The 24,800-nt window shown below is 39.6% G+C and overlaps 2 protein-coding genes across 2 annotated transcripts in view; one reads left to right on the top strand and one right to left on the bottom strand.

Moving 5' to 3' along the window:
- pgbd5 (piggyBac transposable element derived 5) overlaps positions 1 to 9,518 on the bottom strand; it is a 31,017-nt gene extending 21,499 nt beyond the window's left edge. Inside the window, exons 1-2 of the mRNA XM_034682654.1 lie at positions 8,611 to 9,518; positions 1,509 to 1,939 (exon numbers count right to left, since the gene is read on the bottom strand). Of these exons, the coding sequence (XP_034538545.1) occupies positions 1,509 to 1,939; positions 8,611 to 8,977 (798 nt within the window). The 5' untranslated portion in view covers positions 8,978 to 9,518. The remainder of the gene's footprint in view (positions 1 to 1,508; positions 1,940 to 8,610) is intronic.
- A 1,977-nt stretch (positions 9,519 to 11,495) lies between these two features.
- On the top strand, positions 11,496 to 22,171 carry cog2 (component of oligomeric golgi complex 2). The gene is made up of 18 exons (XM_034682395.1): positions 11,496 to 11,674; positions 12,783 to 12,944; positions 13,439 to 13,504; positions 13,591 to 13,671; positions 13,839 to 13,942; positions 14,348 to 14,456; positions 14,738 to 14,917; positions 15,019 to 15,143; positions 15,437 to 15,563; positions 15,666 to 15,805; positions 17,344 to 17,405; positions 17,490 to 17,641; positions 17,757 to 17,942; positions 18,083 to 18,155; positions 19,120 to 19,262; positions 19,882 to 20,021; positions 21,227 to 21,410; positions 21,511 to 22,171. The coding sequence occupies exons 1-18, from the start codon at positions 11,618 to 11,620 to the stop codon at positions 21,604 to 21,606; spliced, it is 2,187 nt and encodes a 728-aa protein (XP_034538286.1). The 5' UTR covers positions 11,496 to 11,617; the 3' UTR covers positions 21,607 to 22,171.
- The last annotated feature ends 2,629 nt before the right edge of the window (positions 22,172 to 24,800 follow it).

Genomic DNA, 24,800 nt, shown 5'->3' with positions numbered 1-24,800 from the left:
ACACACACACACACAGAAGCTGTCTGAAATCTGGCGTGCCCTCAATGTTTCAGTTTTGTCATTTTTAGATCTAAGTGTAAGAAAAGTTCTGATGTGAAACCACAGCTCAACAAAGCCTTTCTTGCTGCACAGTGACATTAACTGAACACATTTTATATTCAAGCTGTTTTGATGGGGGAAATGACTGCATTAAAAGATGTGCTACGAGACGAGGGCTGCTGTTAAGAGCTTGAATTCCCAAATGCACCACAGCACTGACATCATCCTTCAGACAAAGGATGATGTTATAGCAGTCCAACTGAAGAAGGCAATTTAATCAACTTTTTCCAAGAAAGTCATTAATTTTTAAGAGCTCCACAGCAGCTGCAGGGGTGTCTCCAGATCTCACTGGAATATGATTAGCCACCCCTGGTGTTCTCCTCCTAACCAGATCCTGAATGAGCACATGTTTTGTTAAACTTATGGAAGAATATGAAGCTGTAAAATAAAATTACTGAAATTCCGTGGAAGTGTCCATCTGTGAGTTTAATGAGAATCTTTTTAAGGAGTGAGCAGAAAGTTAAAATTAAACTCAGAAGAATATGGACAATCAGGAGCAAATGACATGCTGTGGTTCCTTTCCCTTTCAGTGAACTGCAGCTCCACTCTACTATTAGTGATCACAATTCATGCTTGATTTTCATCAGGTAGCAGTAAACAAAGAAGAGTGATTGCTGTTGTTTCGTTTTTTGGGGGAAGAGCAATTTTGTTTCTTTGTTGTCATCGAATAATACAGCCATCAAGTTGTACAAGAGCATAACAGCGATAACAATAGAAGCTCTAATTATATTAACTTATGTAACTGCAATCACGCTGCCTATTCATGAATGCTTTGAAAGTTTCATTGCTGCAGTTCACCTAGAGAGGAGAGTAAAGCTGGAGTTGAATAAACTCCAGCCCACCCAAAATAGAGTAGCAAGGCTGGCGCTCTACTGCCCCAGTTGCATTAATGTGGATCTAATGCACACAGTGCATCTGAAAACAAATTGAAGTCAGTTTTTTGAAGGGAGCTCTGTAAAAATGAGTGCTTACCAAAAAATACTTGCTGTGCAGAGGGTTCGCATGAGCCCTGCAGGAGCTATGAGTTGGTTCTTTTAACTTCAAGAGGAGATTTCTCCATGTTTTATTTTGAAAGGTAAGTGGGGACTCCTTAGCTACTGTATTAAAAATGAATGTATGTCTAGGAGGGAAACAGCACCTGCTCTGCCAACCTGATAGCTCAGAATAACAGGGATTCTTTTGCATCCCTCAGCTTTTATGTAAACCTAAAATGCAGCTGGTGTTGAAGGGTATAATTCTAAAGGTCATTGTACAGTTATATTTACTAATATGGACTAGAAAGTTTTGGGTGTGAACTAATTAGAATTGGGAGAAAACTTGGATATGCTTGTACTTGAAACACAGACAGTAGCTGACACAAAATACTAGATGGTTTAGGGAGACCCAGGCCTTTAGTAAAGTACACATACCTGTGTCTGTGAAGGTCTGAAGGTGCAGCCAAACGACTGCTGCAGGGAGTCCAGGAAGGGCTGGATCTTGTACAGGCCCTGGTTGCTTCCTTGTGACGGCCTGAAAGCCACAATGTGGAAATACTTGAGGATCTTCTCAAAGCGTGCCTGGCTCATCTTCAAGGCGATGCTCCTGTTGCTGAAGAAGCCCGAGCTCCAGATGCTGAGCACCGATTCACAGCGCTGCACACTGGTGGAGATGACAAAGCCAAGGAAGGCCTTTATCTCCTGCGCTGTGACGGGACGCCAGCCCTCGTCCGAGCCGAAGCGCTCCTGGAATTTCTTGGCGTACATGTTAGTCTGGGTGACCATGTTTTGGATGCAATTGTCTGGGACGAAGAGCTGAAAGAAGTCCAAGGCATTGGCCGTAGCTGGCATCTTCTGAGCAGGGCCTGGATCAGGACAGGAGGAGGGAAAAAAGTGTGAAAATCCTGAGCAGATTTATAGATAGAAAGTCTCATATGGGCTAACTCAAAGCCAAACTGTCACTCTATCCCAGTTCTTAAACTTTGGCAACCAGCCTTCAATCGGACTGACCATCTCTTTTCACATTTTAAGAGATGATAAAATTAGATTTCTTGAGCTGTCATTGTCAAGGCTGTGAGAGATTCATAAACCACTTTATAAACTACACTGTCCACTCAGAAGAAGAGAGAAAAATATCAGAATAGATGTCTATTAATAAGGGAGGTAGAAACTGTTTTGAAGCATCAGAAAAACATAATACATTGACACAGTTGTGATTTTTTATATCACAGCTACACAAGCTTTTAGTTTGAATGTCAGCCGCCCAGGGCAGCGGTTAGATTGTTTACACAACATGACAGCCACCACACTGTGACATTGTCACAGCGCTGTGTTTTCAATGCTTGTGGAAGGCTTCAGTGTCTTGTTCTTTCAGTGTTAAATCAGGCAAAGAGTCAAAATCATGTTCTGATCTGAGTGTCAATACAGCAGGAAGCCTTGAACAAAAGGTGCCTGAAGTCATTCTGTCAACAAAGTTGATGGGACATGGTGTGTTGACACAGACACACAAAAAGTATTCATGATGAAACACATCAAAATGTCTATCCTTTCATAGTTCCAAATGAGAGGTATTTGGTGATTGGTAGAAGGATAGTGTAGTAGCTCAAATCAGAAAAACTTGGGGATGAATGATATTAAGTCAGCTTGAAATTATTACAATGTGTTAAGACCGGCATTAGCAAACAGGGAGCTATGAAAGTTAGTTTACAGTAATCGCTGTTGGAAAGTTAGCTTACAGCAGTTGAAATAATCAGCTTCAGGACATTAATTAGAAAGGTTGTACTGAATTAATAAGCCTCAATACTGAAAGTAAACAGTGAAAATAATGCCCTTAAAGCTGCTGTTTGTAGGAACGGTGTAAAAATTGTTACTTTTTTTTCCTGCTGGGTTTGGAGAAAAGGTCATAATGCCCATCGGTATTCATCGGTAAGTGGAGTAATTTGAGACTATTGCAAAATCTCTGCGTTTTCCAATGCCTTTTATAATTTACCAAGCAATGTTATTATTCCCCTTGTTCCCGTTATGACACACCAATCATAGCTAATCTCCAATCCTCTGTCCTGATTGGTTAAGGGACGACCCCTACTACGTCCTCCGATTGGTTATGTCAGGCACGATCATGACTGCACATGCCGATCTGTGTTGGGGGGCTAAGAGTAAATCTGGTTGGCAGGGACAGTGTTGACATTCGACAAGTCCCTCTTAAAGTGACAAGGTTTGATTGATAATCAACTTTGCAACATACATTAAATATAACAGAGTATAGAACAAATGGTCAACATAAATTAACAGTTACAATTGTTAGCTTAAAAGATCAAATAAAATAATTAGCTCAAAGAAACAACAACAAAAAGTGTATAACGAAGTGATAGACCTTAACAGTTGAAATAGTAACTTGAAAGTAACATTTAAAATGGTTTGCTTGAGGAAAGACTTTAAATAGAAAGTTTAATATGTAGCTTCAACTAACAGTGAAATAGCTAGCCTAATGCCAGTCATTCCTGTGTAGCTACAGGACCATTATGTCTTTCACATATGATACTGAACTAGTATTACAGTAATTATCTGTAATACTAATGTGTCCTCTCCTCACATTACAGGATGACTCTTATTTCTGCCCTACCAAGCGCAGAAATTATTATATGGCTCTCTGTCTGTCAGCTTTTAGGTGCGGCAATAAAGTCAAACAGTCAATGCAGTGACTGTGATTGCTGTGTTTGTGGTAGTTAATATGAGATTTACTCCAAGGTTGTTGGATCTGGGAGAGAGGAATTTAGACATCGAGCACAGCAACTTCAAGCTCAGTTGAACAGCACAACCTCATTATCTCTGAACAGAACAAGGTTTAACTGTCTCCCTCTAGCCTTTTTCTAGCCTCGAGGTGTTTTGGCTTACTGCAACAAGCAAAATAATGAAGGACTTTCGCTTCAGTCTTTCAATGTTAAATTAAAGTTACAATCTACAGGACTTGAACCTCGGCTGTTAAAGCCACATGTGGAGGAGGACAAGAAGAGGAAAACACAAACAGAGGAGAGCAGAAGGACGCCCACAAAGCCGATGCCCACAGCTAGCAAAAAGTAGTGGGGAGGGCTATCCACTGATTTACATACCATCAGACTAAAGCTGAAAGTGAAAATCCAGCTTGACTTCCTTGGAGTGATTCACTCCTCAATAAAAACATCAGACAGTCAGATGGAAGGTCCATTGAGGCAAAATGACTCACTTCAGCTCATTTTGGAAGTAAACCAAAATACAGCCTGAAGAAGACCACATCATTTATATGGAAATGACAATTTTTCTGTGCCATTGATTTTCTATACATACCCCTGTCAGCTGATCTTCAGCCTAGCCTTCATTGCTTTGATTAAACTGTCAATTATATCATCCTTTAAGACCTCTTATATTGACAAATTGCACTTATAAGAAAAGCTTTGAAATATCCATTTTCATGTTACTCATTTAAAAAATCCCTCTACAATGCACCCACAGACAGAAATATAATCCCCCGTGACATTTGCAGTATTTCTATTGTCAGGGGACAAACATCTGCCAGGTGGAGCTTTTATGGTCATGGATTTTACATTAGAGATTGCACTGTTTGTGGGGGCTGGGGGTTGAACCTGTCATGTAGACAAAGGAGCCTTAAGCTTAGCTTTGCAATACATAATGTACTTCTATCTTACTATCTATTTATCAGATAGAAGTGTACATAGTTTGTTTACATCTGTAATAGTTGCCATGTTTTATTTTATTTTATTTTATTTTATTTTATTTTATTTTATTTTACCTTTATCATTACTATTATTATTGTTATTATATTTTAACTATGTTAGTACATTGTTGTATTCCCCTGTCTCGTGTTGTAAGCCGCTGTAACAAAAGAATTTCCCCCAATGGGGGACCAATAAAGTATATCTTATCTTATTTTATCTTCGTGTAAAAACACTTCTAACAATATTTTTGTATGTTGAACTTTAGATTTCACTTTTATTTAGATAAGATAAAGAAGATAAGAAAGTCTTTTACTCGTCCCACAATGGGGAAATTCAAGTGTCACAGTAGGAAGTAGACAGTGCAAAAAATATATACAAAGCAAACAAGAGCCTATAAAGTAACAATTATTAAAAAGTTATTCACAATTGAAATTAAAGAGGTAAAAAATAAGCATATCTACAACATATATATATATATATATATATATTATTGGTTACAGATTTATGTGGAATAGTCCCCAGGTGTAATCAAAGCAGTTCAGTTGTCTTTATTTCTTTATGACTGAACTAAACTTTATTACTGTGGTGTATTGAGAGTATACATTTGAGATGAAAAAACTCTACTAAAATCGTATCTAATCTAGTGAGCAGATAAATGATAAAACCTCTAAACTTAGTATCAACTTTGAGTTGGCTAAATTTATCTCAAAAGTCTGAAAACTACACAAAATTGTTATTTAAATTAGCCTTTAATCTGATAGCACAAGGAAATTGTTTAGAAAAATGGACATTCATTTTCTTATAGACTAAACCAGACATCCTGGATCTTGCTACGACAATTTTCTTGGCCATCTGGACACCAACAGACCACTATTAGTTAAGTTATTTGTCCTTACAGTGCCCCTTTATCTCTTTGTTTTGGTTTTTGACATAAATTCTAAACGGCAACATAATCACATTTGTGTGACTATGTTTGCTTTTTTTTCCCAAAATAGTCTGCACAAGGAAGAAGCGAAATGTAGACAAGACAGTCAGAAAAACACAGCCAGGGAGATAAACTGACATATGGGCAGTGCGAGTAATCTATCAGACCGTCCAGCAAAGCAAATGAATAAATAGCTCTTTAATTCCCCTGAACATCACGATGAAGGGGTTATATAATCTGAGATGTAGCTATATGCTTAATAATCCTTGCCCTGTTCCTGTACCTCTGACTCCTCCCTTGCCCTGCAGGGGAAACAGTCTCTCACATCACCTCTGAACCTGTCCCTAGGTAAACCACAGTTTTTCTGTAAGTCAGTGTGGATTCAAACTGAGGCTCCCTCCAAAAAACAACCAAACAGAGTTCTTCCTGCTGTGACCATAGACAAACCTCGAACACAACCCCATTGGAATGTTCCAGAGTTGGCACAAGGTTGACTTCATTCTTTCTGACGGAGGCTGATGATTTATGTACGGGGTGCACATTCTCCAAGGAGTTGAGCTGTCACTTCAACACTGCGTCTGTGTCAGCACTGTCACTGTTAAAAAGTAAGACACATAGGAGGACTGAGGAGTGGACAGGGAGGTGACAGACAGGTGATAAAATGACAGCCAGACAGGTTGGCAGAGAGCTAGACAGAGAGAAAAATCCTGGAGCTGCAGGATGAAAATATCACAGATGATATTTCCATCATGGATCAACTTAGTAAAAACCTCATCAAGCTTAAGCGGTTTCTCATCCCTTGCCACTAAAAGCAGAGGAGAGACATATTTATGTAGATATGCTGGAGCTCAGAATGCTTCAGTCTTCACTCTTTAGGCAGATTAAATCAGAGTTCACTCTCAAAGCCTTGAAGTGTGATTACGCTGCCTGGCAGTTCTGAGTCCATCCAGTCAGGCAGCTCTTAATCATCATAACCCTGATGCAGGATGGCGAGACACACCCACATTGACTGAGCTTGTGCAAACAGGCGCTAACTCTATCTTAGAAAAAAACAGACCAGACTGTAAAAAAGCAGACAGACACACACCTGCTGCCTCTCCAGCTTAAGTCAACAGAGCAAAATACAATCTGATCAAGCGGGGGAGAGCAAGATATGAATGATAGTAAAGGACATCCTCAGCTTTCTCTCACGAAACTACCTCTTATGATACACCAGCTCTGATACATTGGTTCAGATTATTTTGGATGAGTAAAGTTGCACACTCCATAGCTAGGCTGTATCTCACAAAGCAGGATTACTGAAGTTAGCTGGATAACTAGGATACATGGAAATCCTTTAAATACAAACAATAGACAGGGTTAAAGAGAGTACATCCAGGTTTTGTTTGATGTCCTGCTCAGTAATCCTGCTTTCTAGAATGGGCCAATGCCTACACCTTCCAATGGGCATCATATAGTTTAACCAATCACCATATTTGGTCTTGTATTGATGGATTATTTAGGGATAAATGAGCTAGAATTGAGAGATGTCAACAACCAAACTGTTAGCTACATTTATATGCAGGTTTCTGTTTAAAGTGATTATCAGTTTGTTCAATCCCCAAGAGACAACACCTGATAGGTTTGAGGATTTCATAACTCAGAGCAGTTTTCCTGTTTTACTGCCAATGCCCACTGAAACTCCAGTGAACAACACTAATCACACCAGAAACAGAAACAAGCAAACTTCCTACACCAAAAATGTTGCTCTCATGTGCAGATCATGTACCCACTTGTGGAATCTGTTCATAGAAATAGGTGACATTCACCACAGAATACTCCAGTGTCTGATTTTAGGGTTTGGAGGAGCAGACTTGGTCCATATCTACTACGTCACTTCAAAGTTGCCACATTCTAACATGTAACAGTAAATGTTGTAGATGGCATTTCTACTCATCATCTTTGTACCAGCAAAAAAAGAAGAAGCAATAGAGATGAGACAGGAGCCTGCAACCAGTTCTGACTGTAGGTGCCCATTTGGTTAGAAAAGAACAATTAGTGAAATGTTGATTTTGGGCATGTCTCTCCTAGACAGACAGAGCATTGTTTGTGCTTTTAAACTGTCACGATTCACATACACATCTCTCCCCTACTGTCTCACACACACACACACACACACACACACACACACACACACACACACACACACACACACACACACACACACACACACACATTCATGGAAATGTGTCAACCCAAAACCAGGGTGTCTGGAGCTTTGGTCTCTTGCTAATGCAGTTGTGAGCTCTGTTAATGAACTTGGTGGAGAAGGGCAAAGGCCAGCATGCATGTATGCTTGTATGCTGCATACCCCGGGATGTGATGTGAGTGTGTGTATATGTGTAGAACCAAAAGAGACTGCATGCTGCTTCTCTAAATTAAACAGCAGCATGTCTCCCCACTCTGCCCTGCAACATGAACACACACACACACACACACACACACACACACACACACACACACACACACACACACACACACACACCCACAGGAGGATGTGTATCACAGCACCAAGGGGTGAAGTATCAAAGGCTAAGTGTTTGCAATTAACTTAATACAGCAATTACCGATGCACTGTCATGCTTCACTCTGCTATTCACTCACGCACAAGGGGGATCCACACACACACAAGCACACACACACACAAACACACATACACACACTACATGCAAATGTAGATGTAAAAAATGATCCTGTGACATAAATCAATTGTCCCTTGTTTGCTGTTTTTGCACATTATCAAGCCCAGAAACACCAGCATGCACTGCACTATCTCTCCATACAATCACCTCACACTACCCCGATTCTTCCCCTGAGCACAAATGACCTTATTCATTGTGTCGCGTGCATCATGTCTCACCGTATGTCTCTTTGTACGGCGGCACCGTGACATCCTGCAGAGTCTCCATCCAGCCCTCCTCCTCCGCCTGACTCCGGGACAGCGAGCCCGGGGGACCAGCCCCGCTGTGCCCGCTCTCCTTGTCGCCTCGTTTTTGGTGGTGGTGGTGGTGTTGGTGTTGTTGCTGCTGCTGCTGCTGCTGCTGGTGGTCCTCGCCTGTCTCTGCTATGCAGTTATCGGAGTCGGAGTCTCCGGACGTGCTGTAGAAAGGATTGTCGCTGCTGTCGTCCGCGGACTCCCCGAACACATCGTCGGATATCTGCAGGCTCTCGTACCGGGAGCGGGCCGCTTCCAGGAGAGACAGCGCCTTCCGCCCGCACTCCGCCATCTCTCTCTGTAGTGATGCTGCTCTGCTCTCCCCTCTTTTTACTCCCTCCTGCTCACCCTTCCACTATACAGCTTGTGCGAGTTGGTCACGATCTTGCAAAAAGCAGGGAGGTGACTGCCTTTAACGTAGTGGGTTAACCCTCCCCTAGCTTAGGTGTGATGGTCCTCCTGCTCTCCTGGATGGGATGCAGAGACCCGGTGGTCAGGCGCGTGTGGATCCGGGGAGAGCTGTCCGCTTCAAGGGTACTGAAATATTTCCGCCTCCTTGCTCTGCCTACAGCGCTGCGCACTGGGCGAAATTATGGATGGTAGTAGCACTGGCACAGCATCCGGGTTGAGATTGCAGGGATTTCTCTATACAGAGAGAAAATAGAGAGTAGTGGCTGCCACCGCATCACCTGACACCACAGCCTGCTCTGCCGTCCAATAAAAAATCATCTCATCTAATCCAAATTTGGAGAGGAGCTTCTGATAGGAGAGACTGGATCTAATGTTACAGAGAATATTTCTATATTTTATGATTGTACAATATCTATGGTAACATTTTTTTGACTGTGAGGATATCAAAATTCCAGAATGAGCTTTGATTTGATTTGATTTGTACGGTGGCCCTGAAGGACAAAACAAATTTACAAAAGATGAGACACTTTTACAAAGTTGGAGACAAATATACATTTTGGAAAACATTTTTACATTTTATAAAACAAAATTTCATCAGCAAAACACTCTTACCAAGGCCAAAACAAATTTACATTTAAGGAAACGAATTTAAACACTTTTACAAATTTGGAGACAATTTTACAAACGACGGAACACTTTTACCATTTCTGAAACAAATTAACATTTCATTTTTACAAAGAGGGAATGTACCAAATACCGGAAGAGATCCAGAAGTGATCGAGTGAGGGGTCATTTAGTTTGTTTTGACGGAGAGAAACCAAACGAAGGACATAGTTTACATGTTAGGACCACAGACTTTAATTAAAAATGGACAGCGTTGCTCCGCCTCTTCCCATTGTACGGTTCTGAAGCCAAAAAATCCTGCTCCTGGGTGCAGCCATTGTGCAGCCAGAGCCTGTGAAGCCACTTTAACGAGGTCCGTCCTACAGCGTAGCGTCACAAGACGCTGTGTGTCCTTTGAAGTTTCCCTCAATGGCAGCTGTGAATCAAAGGAAACCCGGAAGTAAAACCCCGTTTTTTAAACTCTAATAACTAACAAAAAAGAATCTTTTCAGGAAAAAGAGGCCTTGAACACAAAACAGTCAAATGCTAACTACATGTCACCACAGCATACGGATGTGAGAAACATTCATATGACGTGTATTTATTTTTTAAAGTTTGACTGTTCCCCCATTCAAATGAATGGGGGAGACGGATTTTTTGACCTATACTGCAGCCAGCCACCAGGGGGCAGACACACTGCTGAAAGCTTCACCACCAGGGGAGCATCCAGCTCCCTTGGTTAGGACCAAGCGGCAAACTCCGGTCTCAAACGATGAAGCCAATGCGGAAGTGCTATAAACTGCAATACATTGAAAATCCGCTTGAGGCTGGCTGCAGAAACACCGGAAACCACATATGAGAAAAAGACGATCTTTGCAGCATTAATAAACATGTTTACAGCTGCCTAGTTGAGTTCCGCATCACCGATATGGCTGCTGCCGTCGATTTGCTTCAAAACAGCTCTCAGGAACAGATGGGTGAGATCACGGATACTACGTCCATATTTTATACAGTCTATGGTTAGGACATCCTCGGGTCCCAGAGAGAGGTCAGACCTCAGATGAAAACGCATCATGTCTCCAGGAAAAGCTCCGTCATATCTCCACAAAACCTTCATCATGTGTCAGAATTCAGATTAAATGGTCTCAGATGACATAGCCTTAGGCTAAAAGGAGTCAGACTCAACGGTAAAAGTGTTCCATCATTTGTAAAATTGTCTCTAACTTTGTAAAAGTGTTTCATCTTTTGTAAATTTGTTTTCTTAAATGTTAATTTGTTTTGGCCTTGGTCAAAGTGTTTTGCTGATGTAGTTTGGTTTTATACAATGTAAAAATGTTTCCAAAAAGTAAATTTTGAACTTTGTAAAAGTGTTTCTTTTTAAAATTTGTTTCCAATGATAATACAGTTTTCAGTATCATATAATCACATTGCACTACATAGATGAAATAACACTACAATACACAATCTATAATTATCATACTCATACACAATTTCATGCAGCACCAAGTATTCATTATTTAAAGTACAATGAGCAAAAAATAAGTGTTGTTTGCTTTTAGTTATCACTTATTATTATTAGTTATCACACCATTATTTTTAGTGTGAATATTGTGAAATGTGAATGATTTTGTATGTGTTATTATGGTCAGCCCCTCTCCACAGAATGCAGACGCATTTTGATCTTTAATTGATTCAGATGATGACATGTGTGGGACGAGCTCAAAAGCACCAAAAACCCCGGGAGTATTATCCAACACTTCCTCTGGAGGGCGCTGTAGCGTTCTGTAACCTCTCCGGCGGGTCACCTCACTCTTCTTCGTTGGTGGGCTTGCCATGTTTGCGGAAGCTCGGTCACAGCAGCTAGCTGAAGGCTTGTCACTGGATTTTGTTGCAGCGTAGCTGTATCCTGACATCCAAAATGAATCTGCCAAAGGGGCCAGATTCGTTGTGCTTCGATAAAGATGTTTTTATGAAGGTAAGATTTCGTAGGAATTACTTTCAGTCACACGCTACCGATAGCTAATACTGTCAAACTAGCTAGCATTAGCTGGTTTAATATTGACACTGGATGCTCCCCTAGTTCTCAAACATGTTATCCTATAATGAACAGGAGTTATGACTAAGGTTTTTAGTTTTTAAACATCAATTGCAGTCTATTCAAATGTTTAACACCCCAAGCGTTCACATTACTGTGCTCTAACCAACAACCTTAAGAACAACAACGAGTGTGATGTCTTCAATCTGTGGGGCGCATTTTACAGTTTTTCTCAATTGCTAAAACACATTTCTTGACATCCACCACACTTTTCTTAACACTATGAGCACAAAACCCAATTTTCAAACTACGTTCACCAAACCTCTGACTCTTCCTGCAAAACCAAACAATGTTATCAGATCATACCCCAAAAAACAATACTGAGCAGTCATTACACACTACATGAAACAAATTGAAAACACAATACTCAGGACATGAAGCTGTAGAAATAATGTTTATTGTTCACAGTAGGCTAAATGAATAAAAAAAAAAAATCATCTTTCAATGTAGCACCTGTATACAGTAAAAAATAAGTAAACACAGATATAAATGAGAAGCACATTACAGTGTAATCCACAAAATCAAACTGAAGTGCTTACAGTATTTACAATCATTCAGCCACAACATCAGGTCTACGTGCCGGGTTAGGCCACAGGACTTTATCCACATCACACGCCTCATTCTCCCTGGCCAGGCAACAGGGAAAAAAAACCTTGCGGGCCGGATCCAGGCTTATACTGTGACTGACACAAGTGTGATCAGTTTTGAGTGGTTGTGTTTAAGCTGTGACACCCGTGCTTCAAATGTGTTTCACTTTTGCTACCTGTGCTTACCTTTATGCAACAAGTGCATCACAGTGCAACATGTGTTTTAGTGAGTGAGAATGCAAGTTGTGTCTAACAGGTGAAAGGTGCTTCTGGTTTTGCCAAAAGAGTGACTGATTCAATACATGGGTTCAGGCTGCTAAGGAATTTGGTTCAGACAATATGGTTTAGTGTTTTAGCAACTGATAAATACTGTAATGTGTCTTTGGTCTGTCTGTCTGTAGGATGACTTCGATGTTGACCAGTTTGTGGCGGAGTGTCGGAAGCAGGTCCAGCTGGAGGAGATGAGAATGGACCTGGAGCTCTATTATAAGCTGCTGAAAACGGCCATGGTGGAGCTCATTAACAAGGACTATGCCGACTTTGTTAACCTCTCTACCAACCTGGTTGGTTGATTTCCCCCCCTGTGGTTGTTCATTTAAACACGATAACCAGCAGATAGAGACAGAGACAGTAGCTGAAATGATAGATGTGTAAAGAACGTTTTAAGCTTTAAATCACGTGAAGCTACTACAGAGGTATCAGGATAATAAACAGTCTGCAAACATGCACAATTCTCCCTCTGTCAGTTATTTTGCTAGCTAAAAGTACATTTTTCAATCTTGACAGTAATCTTTAGAACCAGGTGTTTTGTTCTACTGCTAAATGTAACCTATGATATTTATTTTTGTGTCACATCAAAAGAAAAGAAGAACATTTGATTGAAGTCCTGTCTGTATTTGTAGCGTTTCAATCAGCCCTAACTGTTAAATGCTCTTAGTCTTTCAACATTCCCTTGAAAAGTGAGGCAGCACACCACACATATTTCTTATTTCAAACTAAATCCAACAGTTTAAGGGTTGACCATTTCTGTCCTCTGAACTCTGTTCTCTCTTCACAGGTTGGGATGGACAAAGCCCTCAACCAGCTTTCTGTGCCACTTGGACAGTTAAGAGAGGAAGTTATGGTACGTTTCTTTCATAATTATTTTCAGTAAGCTTCGATCAGTCTCATGTTCCTGGCCTTCATGGGTGTGTATGTTGTTTCTTGTAGAGTCTGCGGTCCTGTGTGAGTGAGGTGATTGAGGCTATAGACAGCCAGCTGTCCAAACAGAAAGACCTGCAGGACAAAAAGGTTCGTTCCCTTGTCACTTTCTCTTACTCCATAATGTGATCAAACTTTGCATTCATTGTTTGAACAATTTAAAGTGCAGTTTAAAATGCTATTTGACAGCTACATGTATTATAAACCTTTGAATTTGTATTATTTGAGAAATCTGATCAAACTATCCTGTCCATCAGGTGTGTGTTTTGAGGCTGATTCAGGTGGTGCGCTCAGTGGAGAAGATTGAGAAGATCCTAAACTCACAGAACTCCAAGGAATCAAGCTCTTTGGAAATCAGCAGGTTGGAAACAAATTCGCTAACACTTCTTATTTCACCTGTCGCTTAATGTGTGCAGGGCATTTACTAAGTCGAGGCAGTTTCAATATTTAAATTTCAAGATTTGCATTTTAATATTTGTTTTTACCAGATGTAGCAAATAAAGAGATAACCAAAGATAAGTTGAACAGTTGAGTCATTTGTGCATTCATCTTTTATAAGTTGCTTTGTGAAAATCTATACTTTTGTGTTTTATTTTCTTGAGCGTTTCTTTCTTTTGTAAATATCCATTTTGTAAACGCATGAAAAGAGTACCTAAGTAAAACAGTGGTTCTAATATCAAGTGCATGATCCCTGCTAAAACTGTGATTCTAAACTGTGTTGTCTTGCTTCATGACAAAAAGTGATATGCTGTCCTTCTGTGTGCAGTCCCTTGTTAGCAGGTCAGATCCTGGAGAGGATTGCTACAGAATTCAATCAACTGCAGTTCCATGCTGTACAAAGTAAAGGCATGCCCCTGCTGGACAAAGTCAGACCTGTAAGTGTAATCCATTCAGTCAGACAGACAGCGGATAAACCAAGAGCTAACACTTAGTCAAGCAGTTTGTCGGTCCGTCTGCTCATCTGTCAGTCCATCAGTCTTTTCATTATCTCTCAAGGGTAATCAGTTTCTGTGCAGTCCTTTTGAAAAAAAAATACATCCCCAACATATATTGCCCTAGTTTTCATATTGTTTTACTTTGTCTTTGCTGGAAGTTGTTCTGGTTTGATTTCCCTTTTTCTCAGTTGTAAATATGACATGTTTCTGTCCTCTGTCAGCGTATCGCAGGGATCACCTCCATGCTGCAGCAGTCTCTGGAGGGCCTGCTGATCGAGGGTCTGCAAACCTCCAATTTGGTCATGGTGCGTCACTGCTTGAGGACATACGCCACCATAGACAAGACCCGAGATGCTGAGGCCCTGGTAGGACAAGTGCTGGTCAAACCATACATGGACCAGGTAAAAATGCCATTACATTTTTCTTCATTGATTCAGTTCTGCTTTGCTGAAGACATACACATTGCAAAAACATCCTCTACTTCCTCCTCTCTGTTTGCAAGGTGGTAATAGAAGAGGTGGTGAAGTCCAGTCCAAACGGTCTCCAGTTGATGTATACTAGACTGTTGGACTTTGTTCCTCATCACTGCAGACTGCTTAGAGAGGTCACAGGTGGAGCTATATCCAGGTATTAATGTTATCATAGAAGTCATTAAGGCATGCACAGAGCAAGGGTTCTGTTTTGTGTTCTAAATCCTCTCCTCTCTACTTGAATAGATATATAATCATATAAAGAGCTGCTGCAGTGAGCATACTGATCATACACTGTTGACAATAATTGACTGAAATTAAACATTATATTGTTACCTTGCATCATATCATGGTGACTACATAATCATCATATTTTTGAAAAAAGAGGGCAGATATTTAAGATTTAGTTAAAAAAAGATAACTTCTGATTTTTTTCCCCTCTCACCTCAGTGACAAATCTGACGTCGTGCCAGGTTATGATTTCCTGGTGAACTCCGTGTGGCCAGAGATCATCAAAGGTATCGAGGAGAGGTTGGCATATCTCTTCAACCCTGGAAATCCTGACATATTCTATGAGGTACATCCACATTGACATTGTAGATGTGTGTATGATTTCACTTAATACAGTGGAACATGTCTGCATATGTGTTTACTATTAACTCTCTATCTTCTGTTGTAGCGTTACAGTGCGAGTATGGAGTTTGTGCGGCGGTTCGAGCGTCAGTGCAGCTCACAGGCCAGTGTAAAGAGGCTGAGAGTTCACCCCTCATATACCAGCTTCCATAACAAGTGGAACCTGCCTGTTTATTTCCAACTACGGTACGATTTCCTCAGCACAAACTGAGCTCTATGTACAAAGCCTGTAGATAGCAATAGCAATTTTATTTATAAAGCCCATTTTATTACGCGTAAGTTCAATGTGCTTTACATGGAGAATTAAAAAAAATCTAAACATTTTTCCAGATACACCCAACATACATCAGACACAGCAATCAAACAAACAGCAAGTGTTGCTGCACATGCATCCAGTCACAACAGTCATTTTATCATTCATACACTTGAGAAAATAAATATGTTTTCAGTCTTTTTAAAAAAAATGGAGACAGTTGTTATGGACCTGAGGTCAGCAGGCAGTTTGTTCTAAAAAGATGGACCACAGTAACTAAAGACCCCTCCACCGGAGCTTGATTTGACACTGGGTACATTTAAAAGACTTCCACCTGCTGACCTTATAAAAATAATAATAATAACTTTATTTGTAGAGCACTTTTCAAAACCAGGTTACAAAGTGCTTTACATGGGCAGCAAAATAAAACAGGCAGATCATAAAAACACACAAGTCAAGATAAAGAAATAAAACATATTTTAAAAGACATAAAATTCCCCTAAAAGAACTCTAAAGGAATACAATTATTTTAAAATATATTTTTTAAGATGGTTGAAATAGAATAAAGTCAAATAAAATTCAGATAAAATCCTGGAAGGCTCTGTGATAAAAGTATGTTTTCAGAAGGGATTTAAAAGAGCTCACTGACTCAGCAGACCTGATCTCCTCGGGCAGATTGAATCCAGACCTAAGGATCCTGGTCGGGTTATACACCGTGAGCAAGTCAGAGATGTCCTGGGGAGCTGAACCATTGAGTGCTTTATGTTCTAGTAATAGGATTTTGAAAATGGATTCTGTATTGAACGGGGAGCCAGTGAAGTGTTTTGAGAACCGGGGTGATATGGTCATATTTTCTTGTATGTGTCAGATGACACTGCACACTACTACCCATGTAGGGGGGGGCACTATGGAAAGAGGGGGCAAAACAGGGAGAGAGTTCAGCATCTCTGATCGTTTGGTTTTGCATTAAAGTCTCAAGAGACTAACTCTGAGTAAAGTTGCAACCTATCTGTATTCTTTAAGCACAACAAAACTTGGCAGATGTTCAAATATTTTAAAATCCCTTATCTACTGGAATCTAAAAAAAATGGCCTACGGGTATGATTACCATGAAAAATGTTGACAAGAAGAAAATAGTAAATTGAGAATGAGTGTCAGCGTATAACTAAATGTAGTCCATAAACATGACACTGCACCTCGACTGAACGGTCTTTGATCTGTGTGAGAAAAGTAAAGAAATATCCGTGTTTGTCGACTTTGTCAGATCCCCAGAAAAACACCCACACAGTTTAGGTTACAGCTCATGTCCTTATTTCACAATGCAAACTTACATGTCAGCTTTTCTGGAAAAGTCCAAAGTTTCCATCGCGCACACGTCACCAGCAGCTGCGTATCACAGCTGATGTATAAGCTCATCACACATTGATTGTTTGGCTCTTTCCCTCTCTGTATGTCTTGTCCTTGTTCTCAGGTACAAAGAAATAGCAGGAAGTTTGGAGAATGCTGTAAGTGATGGACTAGAGGCGGCACCAGGTGGGAATTGACGTTCTGCCAGGATCACCAGTGTTTACCCAATGCTGCTTTGACTGCACTAACAAGGCGTCTGTTCTTCTCCAGCTGGCAGTGTATACCACCTGCAGGTTTCTGAGGTGTTGTGGTCCTGCTTACAGAGGTGTTGGTCAGATAAAATCTACCTGTCTCCTCTTGCACATCGTTTCTGGAAGCTTACTCTGCAGCTTTACGCCCGATATGCCAAGTTTCTTGATGAGGTAAATAAACAAAAGAGAGACTGCAATGATTTAATGATTATTAAAAAAGAGCAGTAGTTCTAACCATGCTTCCTTTACCTGTGCTTGTTCCTCATCTCATCTGTTGTCTTCACAGGTATTAACAAAGACTCCAACCCCAGAGATGCCCAAAGAGCCAACCAGACCTCTGCCGAGCTCCGCCTCCTCCACCTCCAGTCGAACATCATTGGAGGAGGGCGGCAGCGAGAGTGGAAGTCCGGCTTCCCTTTCTACCAAACAGCTGGTCTACATCGCAGCTGATATCCAAAAGTTGCAGGAACAGGTGCCCACACAAACTAAATATAGTCCCAGAAGTAATCCCAGTTTACATACGCATATTTGATTTTAGACTCACAGGGTAATCTAAATATTTGATCAGTGACAAAGTATTTCTTTTTGAAAACTTGTTTCATATTTTCTCAGATACCAGAGTTGTCAGAGATAGTCAGACAGCGATTACAAGCCATTGGATTCAAAAACTTCTCTATTGTAGAAGGTAAGCTACCATCCAGTGTGTAACCAAGTAGTACCGTGTACCATGGAGCTTTGAGGTTTATCACCAATTTTAAAACTATGGCTCATCACTTCGTGTTGTACTTGAGAGTAGGTTGGTCTTCCCTGTCATCACGCAGGCAAAAACATTGGCATCTTTTAATCTATAAGTGCATTTTAGGTTTACTTCCCTCTTACCTCCTCACCTACATCGCACAATAGAACTCAGGATCTCATAATCTTCGATCTCAGGATCTCTTATTACTATGTGTTCCGAAGGTCAGCACTGAACTTGGAAAAAAGGCCTTCAGGTTTGCTGCTCCCTCGACCTGGAATGCCTTACAAAAGGATCTGAAACTTAGTGGTCGGATAACTTTGAGTGCTTTTAAGTGCTCCTTAAATGACTTGGAGGCTGAAGCATCTGTCTGCAGATGTTTTGTTTAAATGTAACTCATGCTGTTTTTCTGGAGGTATTTGTTGTGTAGCTGTTGTATGCGTCTGCTATGTCTATTTGTAACTCCGTAACTGTGCTGTTGCCTATCTTGGCCAGGACTCTCTTGGAAAAGAGATGTTTAATCTCAATGAGCATTTCCCGGTTAAATAAAAGTTATAAAATACATTTAAAAAATCCAAATAGCTTTTCACTACATTTTTAGTGTTTGCTGGATCTTCAAAATTTCATCAGGAAATGAGGAAGAAATGTGCAGGAGAGTATATCAGTGTGTTGAAAGCACTGACTAATGATGGGAGATTGGGGGGGTAATCTGCTGCTTGCTTATGTATGGAAATCATGCCAAGAGACATGACAATGCAAACCTACAGTAAATGTGTTGTTAACTCACATTCAAAGATGTTATTGTTCAATCCCCAACAGCTCTTTCAAAACGAAAATATCTCAGTCACAGAAAAAAAACTAAGATTAAAAGACTTGCATACCTTGAATTCACTGGTTTTTCCCTCTATATCAGACGCTTTTTCGGACTCAAAGGCTTGTCTGTCAAGTAGCATTCCCACTCTGAACACCAAGATGACCCAGCACCTGACTGAACGCAGTTGCCGCTTCCTGAAGAGCGCCTCGGAGGTTCCTCGACTCTACCGCAGGACTAATAAGGTCAGTGAAGCTGCAAACACACACACGTGTATTTCTCTCTGTGTGTCTTCATGTAACAAATCAAAGAGCAGACATTGGCGCATTGATGGCCTGATTAAGACAAAAAGCTGGAGGGCTGAAGCTCTATCAGCTGTGCAGTGGCATATACTTCTCTTCTGAAGGATGGGGTGTAATTAAAGGTCAAACATTCCTGCATTGAATGGTCAGACTCTGAGGAATCTAGATAATGCTTATGAATTAGTGAATGGCATTTCAATTGCTTTGATATTATTTTTCTTTAAGCATAATAAATACTGTTTTGGTATGCAGATGGGTCTATTTCTTCTGTGTTAACATAAGACATGATAAAAGAAGGATATCTTTTGAGCCCGGCTGAGGAAATGGCTGTTTTGGGACACAGAAACAGCAACAACCATTGAATATGAATGTGCAGATTAAGGTGTTACAGACTATGTAGTACAAAAACTATTTTAAATGAGTATAAAAGTCTGTCCATATTCCAAACATCCCAAAATACTGACCCTGTTTCATGTTCTACAAACACAACCAAATGTTTAAACTTAGATCTTTACGACTGTTTGTGAAAGCGTGTCTATTGATAAAACATAATTCTTATCAGGAGGTGCCGGTGCGTGCTTCAGCCTACATGGATAACGCCTTACGCCCACTGCATCAACTGCTGACTGACTCGACAGGCCTGGTTACCCCCCCTACAGCACAAGAGTGGCTGCGTGTAGCACTGTGCGAGTGCACACAGAGGTAAGACAACATGCAAAAATAACTAGGCAATTGGCAAGTTCTCTTTCTTTATTTTGATTTCTATATTTATGTTATCTATAGAAAAATATTTGCAGCTCTAACCAACAATGTACAGAAGCCCTGAAAGGACATGATTAAATACATTTTATTTTCTCAGTTTTCTCGATGTAACAGGTTAATTTTCTCATTATCTGGAGAAAACAAAGGTTGTTATCCTGAGATCTCAACTTATTTTTCTCGTGATAATGGGACAGGTAATCTCTTTTTATCAAGAGAATGATGCTTGTTTTTTGTCTTTTTTATCTAAATGAGACACATTTTTTGAACATTTTTTTGAAAGAAGCAAAAAAACAAAACTGATAACAGGCCTTTCTTATTACCTGAAGTTACTTGGTTACCATGTATAAATGTGATCCTTTTATTTATAGTACAGAAGCCCTAAAAGAACATGATTAAACAATTTTCTTTTCTCAGTTTTCTCAAGATCTCGGCTTATTTTTCTAACGATAATGGGATCATTTATCTCTTTTTATCAAGAGAACGATGCTTGTTTTTTGTGTTTTTGATCTTCAACCTGTAAGACAAATGTATTTTTATTCTTTACTGAGACAACTTTTTTTGAAAAAAAAATAAAAAATTCAACTGATAACAGGCCTTTTCTATTACCTGAAGTTACTTGGTTACCATGTATAAATGTGCTCCTTTTATTTTTATTACAGAAGCCCTAAAAGAACATTACATACAATTTTATTTTCTCAGTTTTCTCGAGATCTCGACTTATTTTTCTCGTTATCTCGAAAAAACAAATCTTGTTATCTTTCTTTTATTTTTAAAAGTTTTATTTTTTGGGCTTTTTGCCTTTATTTCATACGACAGCTGAAGAGAGACAGGAAGTATGGGGAGTAGAGAGCGAGGGAAGACATGCAGGAAATGGTCGACCGGTCGGGAATCGAACCGGCGACCCCTGCGACGAGGACTGTAGCCGCTGCATGTGGGGCGTTTGTACCGCTAGGCCACCAGCGCCCCCAAAGCTTGTTATCTTGAGATAACGAGAAAAATAAGTCGAGATCTCGAGAAAATAAGTGAATTTTACTCGTTATCTCGAGAAAGCAGAGAAAATAACATGTATTCAATCATGTCTTTTTAGGGCTTCCATATAGATGTGTGTGTTTCCCATTTACATTGTCCCTCTTCATTGTCTTCAGGTACTATGAGACGATCTCTGAGGTGCTCAGCTCAGTGAGAAAGATGGAGGAGAGTCTGAAGCGACTGAAGCAAGCCAGAAAGGGAGCGAGTACGACTACAACATCAGGAGCAAACGGTGGACCCACAGACGACAGCAAGATCAGACTTCAACTGGCACTGGATGTGGAATACCTGGGAGAACAGGTGGGTGGCAAAAAGCTATTGAGTTCTTTTACAGCCAAAATGTCACAGAGAAATACTTCAGTTTTTCATGTGCTGTTCTCTATACCGTTCTGTGTCTCAGATCCAGAAGATGGGTCTTCAGCCAGGGGACATCTCCATGTTCTCCACTCTGATGGACCTTGTGAAAGAGGCCCGAGAGCTCGCTGAACAGAACTAGTGAAAGGTTGACAACTTGTCGACTGAAACGATGTTGCACTCGTATCTGCATTTCCTGAAGACTTGAGAAGAGAAGCAGAGGTCAATTAACAGGCAGTGATAGTTGAACCGAGAGGGATGTATGACAAGAACTGACACTACTGAGATCCTTTTTCAAGCTTTTTCATGAAAAGATGGTTTATTTAATGCAGTCATTGAAGCCAAATTGCACAAAAAGTCAACAACAGGAACTTGAAAGCTGTTGTTTTGCATTAAACTGGAACACCATTACTTCTCCTGTAGGTCTGTAAACAAATGGGACTTTATGGTACTTTGATAATGATTTACTTTAACCAAATGACTGATGCCGGGTGGTTTTATTATACATTGCTCCTTAGAAAGTTATTGTACTGCTCATATGTTGGGAAACACAAATCAAAGAGAATGTGAATGTTGACTAGTGGTGAAGGATTTATCTCAGAAAGAAGACTTTAATTATACAACATTTATCTGAAAATCTAATGTTTATTATAATGTCTTTAACAATATATACTTAACTGTGGGAATAAAGTGAAGAACTTTGGGTACAGTGTTTGTGTCATTAAAAATGAAGTATCCTGCTACACATGGTTGTGAGTGGTGAAGGAAGTGTTCAGATTTTTGGGGTGAGTAAAGGGAGTATTACCAAACTGCATTGAAATGTGACTTTAGCGCACTTTGTACAGTTACTGTAATCAAATTATTTAAAGCAAGTAAAACTACTTGACTCAATGTAGAAAAGAAGTCCCTTTGACTTTTATACTATTTTACAAATATCTTTTTTCAGTTTGCAATAATTTCTTTATCAAATTGAAAGCATATTTTTTTGGGTTGTAGTTGTTTTTGAACTATTTGCATAATAACAATTTGCTTTATGGATGAATCATTTTCTCTAGAAGTGATGGATTGTTAGTTTGGGAAAAAAATAGATTAGCTGATTCAGGTTAAAACAAACAATCAGAGATGGCTCCACAAGCATCAGAAATAACAGCTCACAATGTTTGTTTGCACAGTAGTACACATCTTCAAATGCTTTCATTTTAAAAAGAATTATTTATTTCTAAAAATGTTGTCTGCTGGTCAGAAAAGTCTTAAGAACAACATGAAAAAGAAGTGTGATGAAATCCCGATCGTGATCCTGCCATAGAAAAATAATGAGACAATATTTTTACCACATTGCCCGACCCTAATGAAAAACATTTTCCTCCAGAAGAATATAAAGGTTGTCAATGTTTATGTGACTTGTGGAGAACCGAGAACTACCTACTTACTGTTTTATTGAGGACAAAAAAAATGTTATTAAATAGAGATTTCATATATAACTTTTATGATTACTAAGTCTCAGTAGGAGCCACTAGCCCTGAGGTATTCTGACAGCATCAAATGTGGCCCTCTTTGAAAAAAGTTTGGACACCCCTGATATACTCCATCACTGATGTGTCTGTATCAGTGTCTGCTCTACGTCAACATTTGACTCAAAAGAACCAAAGATAACACCCACAGGATCCTGAGCATTAGCCTCATACTTTGTCAGTATTTCACATTATGTCACTCTAAATAGAATAAGATTGATATACTATGTCTTATTTCAGGTCCAACTTTGATGTTCTGAGAGCCAAATTAAATGGTTTCAGATTTTTGTATCAATAGGGAAACAAAGCTTGCACCTGTTACTGTAATTATTCTAATAGACCCATACCCACTACTTCACACAAAGTGATTTGTATCCTAAAAAAATATCTGATTTATATGGACTAGAAAAAGTTGACTTCTTCCGGTACCTGCAAATTAGAGCTTATTTCAATAAGGAGGTTAAACCTTTAGAGAAATCTGACTCTGACCTTGTTGATATCTTTGTTGATATGTACAAAGGCAAGGGCACGAGGAAACTAGTCTCAGTTTTACACTCAAGGATTCAATCCACTAAGACACACACAACAAACAAAGTTAGATTAAAGTGGGAGAAAGAATCTGGACTTGTTATTTCTGAGGAGGAATGGCTAAATGTATGTTCTGTGCAGTCCACTTCCACCAGCTCAGGTTTTTGGAGGGATTTCTGTTGGCGTAATGTATTAAGGTATTTTGTAACCCCAAAAACAAAATGTATACAAACAGCTGAGGCTGGAAACGGTCTGTGTTGGAGAAAGTGTGGAGAACAGCTGGCAGACCACTTTCACATATTTTGGAATTGCCCAAAAATCAAGTCATATTGGGGGGGGGAGTAATTAAGGCATTACAAAACATTTTTGGAGCAGGGATTGACTGCTCATTCTCATCAATTTATCTAGGTAACATCGCAGCCCACCTCTCAGTTAAGGATAAATATTTGATAAAGATTTTATTAGCAGCCAGCAAAAAGGCCGTGACACGAAAGTGGCTGCAACCCAATCCTCCAACAGAGACTGAATGGATAGAAATCGTGTCTAGTATTGAACATATGGAAAGAATGACCTACTCACTAAACCTTAGAGCAGAAAAATCTTTGCATTACTGGGAAAAATGGAATGTGTACGTAGCATTGAGAGATTAATAAGCCATTACTGTATGAACTGACCGTATTTCCACTATTATAACTAAGATGTATAGATGACCTATTGTTTCTGTTTCACTGAGCTGTGCTGTCTAACTATGCCTGTTCACAAAAATAAAGTATAAAAAAATAAAATAAAAAGTGATTTGTATCCATGCTCAGTTATACTACAATTACCAACTTTAAAGGCAGGAGTCATAACACCTTAACTACAGATTGTCCCTTTTGTAAATTATACTCATAAAAAATAATAATAAAAGAAAGATAATATTGTTTTTGGTTTAGTAAAAAGCTATGCACTGCCTTTTCTGTCAACTCAACCTGAAGAGCACATAACATATTATGTTAATCTGTGATGGTCTGTTCTGTTTTAAGTCATGAGATTTTATTTGAAATAGAAAACCTGCTTTTTCTTTGTATTAATAATAATCTTTTTACCGATGCTGAACGTTTTCCTTACATTTTGTTGTTTTCTCAAATTAAAACATTTGAGGAAGGAGCACTTCCTGCATTCAAAAATGGTGTAAGTTTGAAGTGCTCTTTGGATAGGGATACATGCAGTCATAGAAAACCAATTCAAAGGCACATTCCTTTGAACATTTGAAATACCTTTATTTTCTTAGCATGGTCATGCTGACCTTAAAAAC

This window comes from Notolabrus celidotus, chromosome 4, assembly GCF_009762535.1.
Source record: "Notolabrus celidotus isolate fNotCel1 chromosome 4, fNotCel1.pri, whole genome shotgun sequence".
NCBI lineage: Eukaryota > Metazoa > Chordata > Actinopteri > Labriformes > Labridae > Notolabrus > Notolabrus celidotus.
The sequence above is the reverse complement of the archived record's forward strand: the minus strand, read 5'-3'. Positions and strand labels throughout refer to the sequence as shown.

Bases quoted from the DNA above. Each gene is read 5' to 3' on its own strand.
- cog2 (XM_034682395.1), top strand. From the start codon at position 11,618: ATGAATCTGCCAAAGGGGCCAGATTCGTTGTGCTTCGATAAAGATGTT. The intron at 14,918-15,018 runs GTAAAAATGCCA...TCTGTTTGCAAG, and splicing joins TCAAACCATACATGGACCAG to GTGGTAATAGAAGAGGTGGT. The intron at 20,022-21,226 runs GTAAGACAACAT...CATTGTCTTCAG, and splicing joins CTGTGCGAGTGCACACAGAG to GTACTATGAGACGATCTCTG.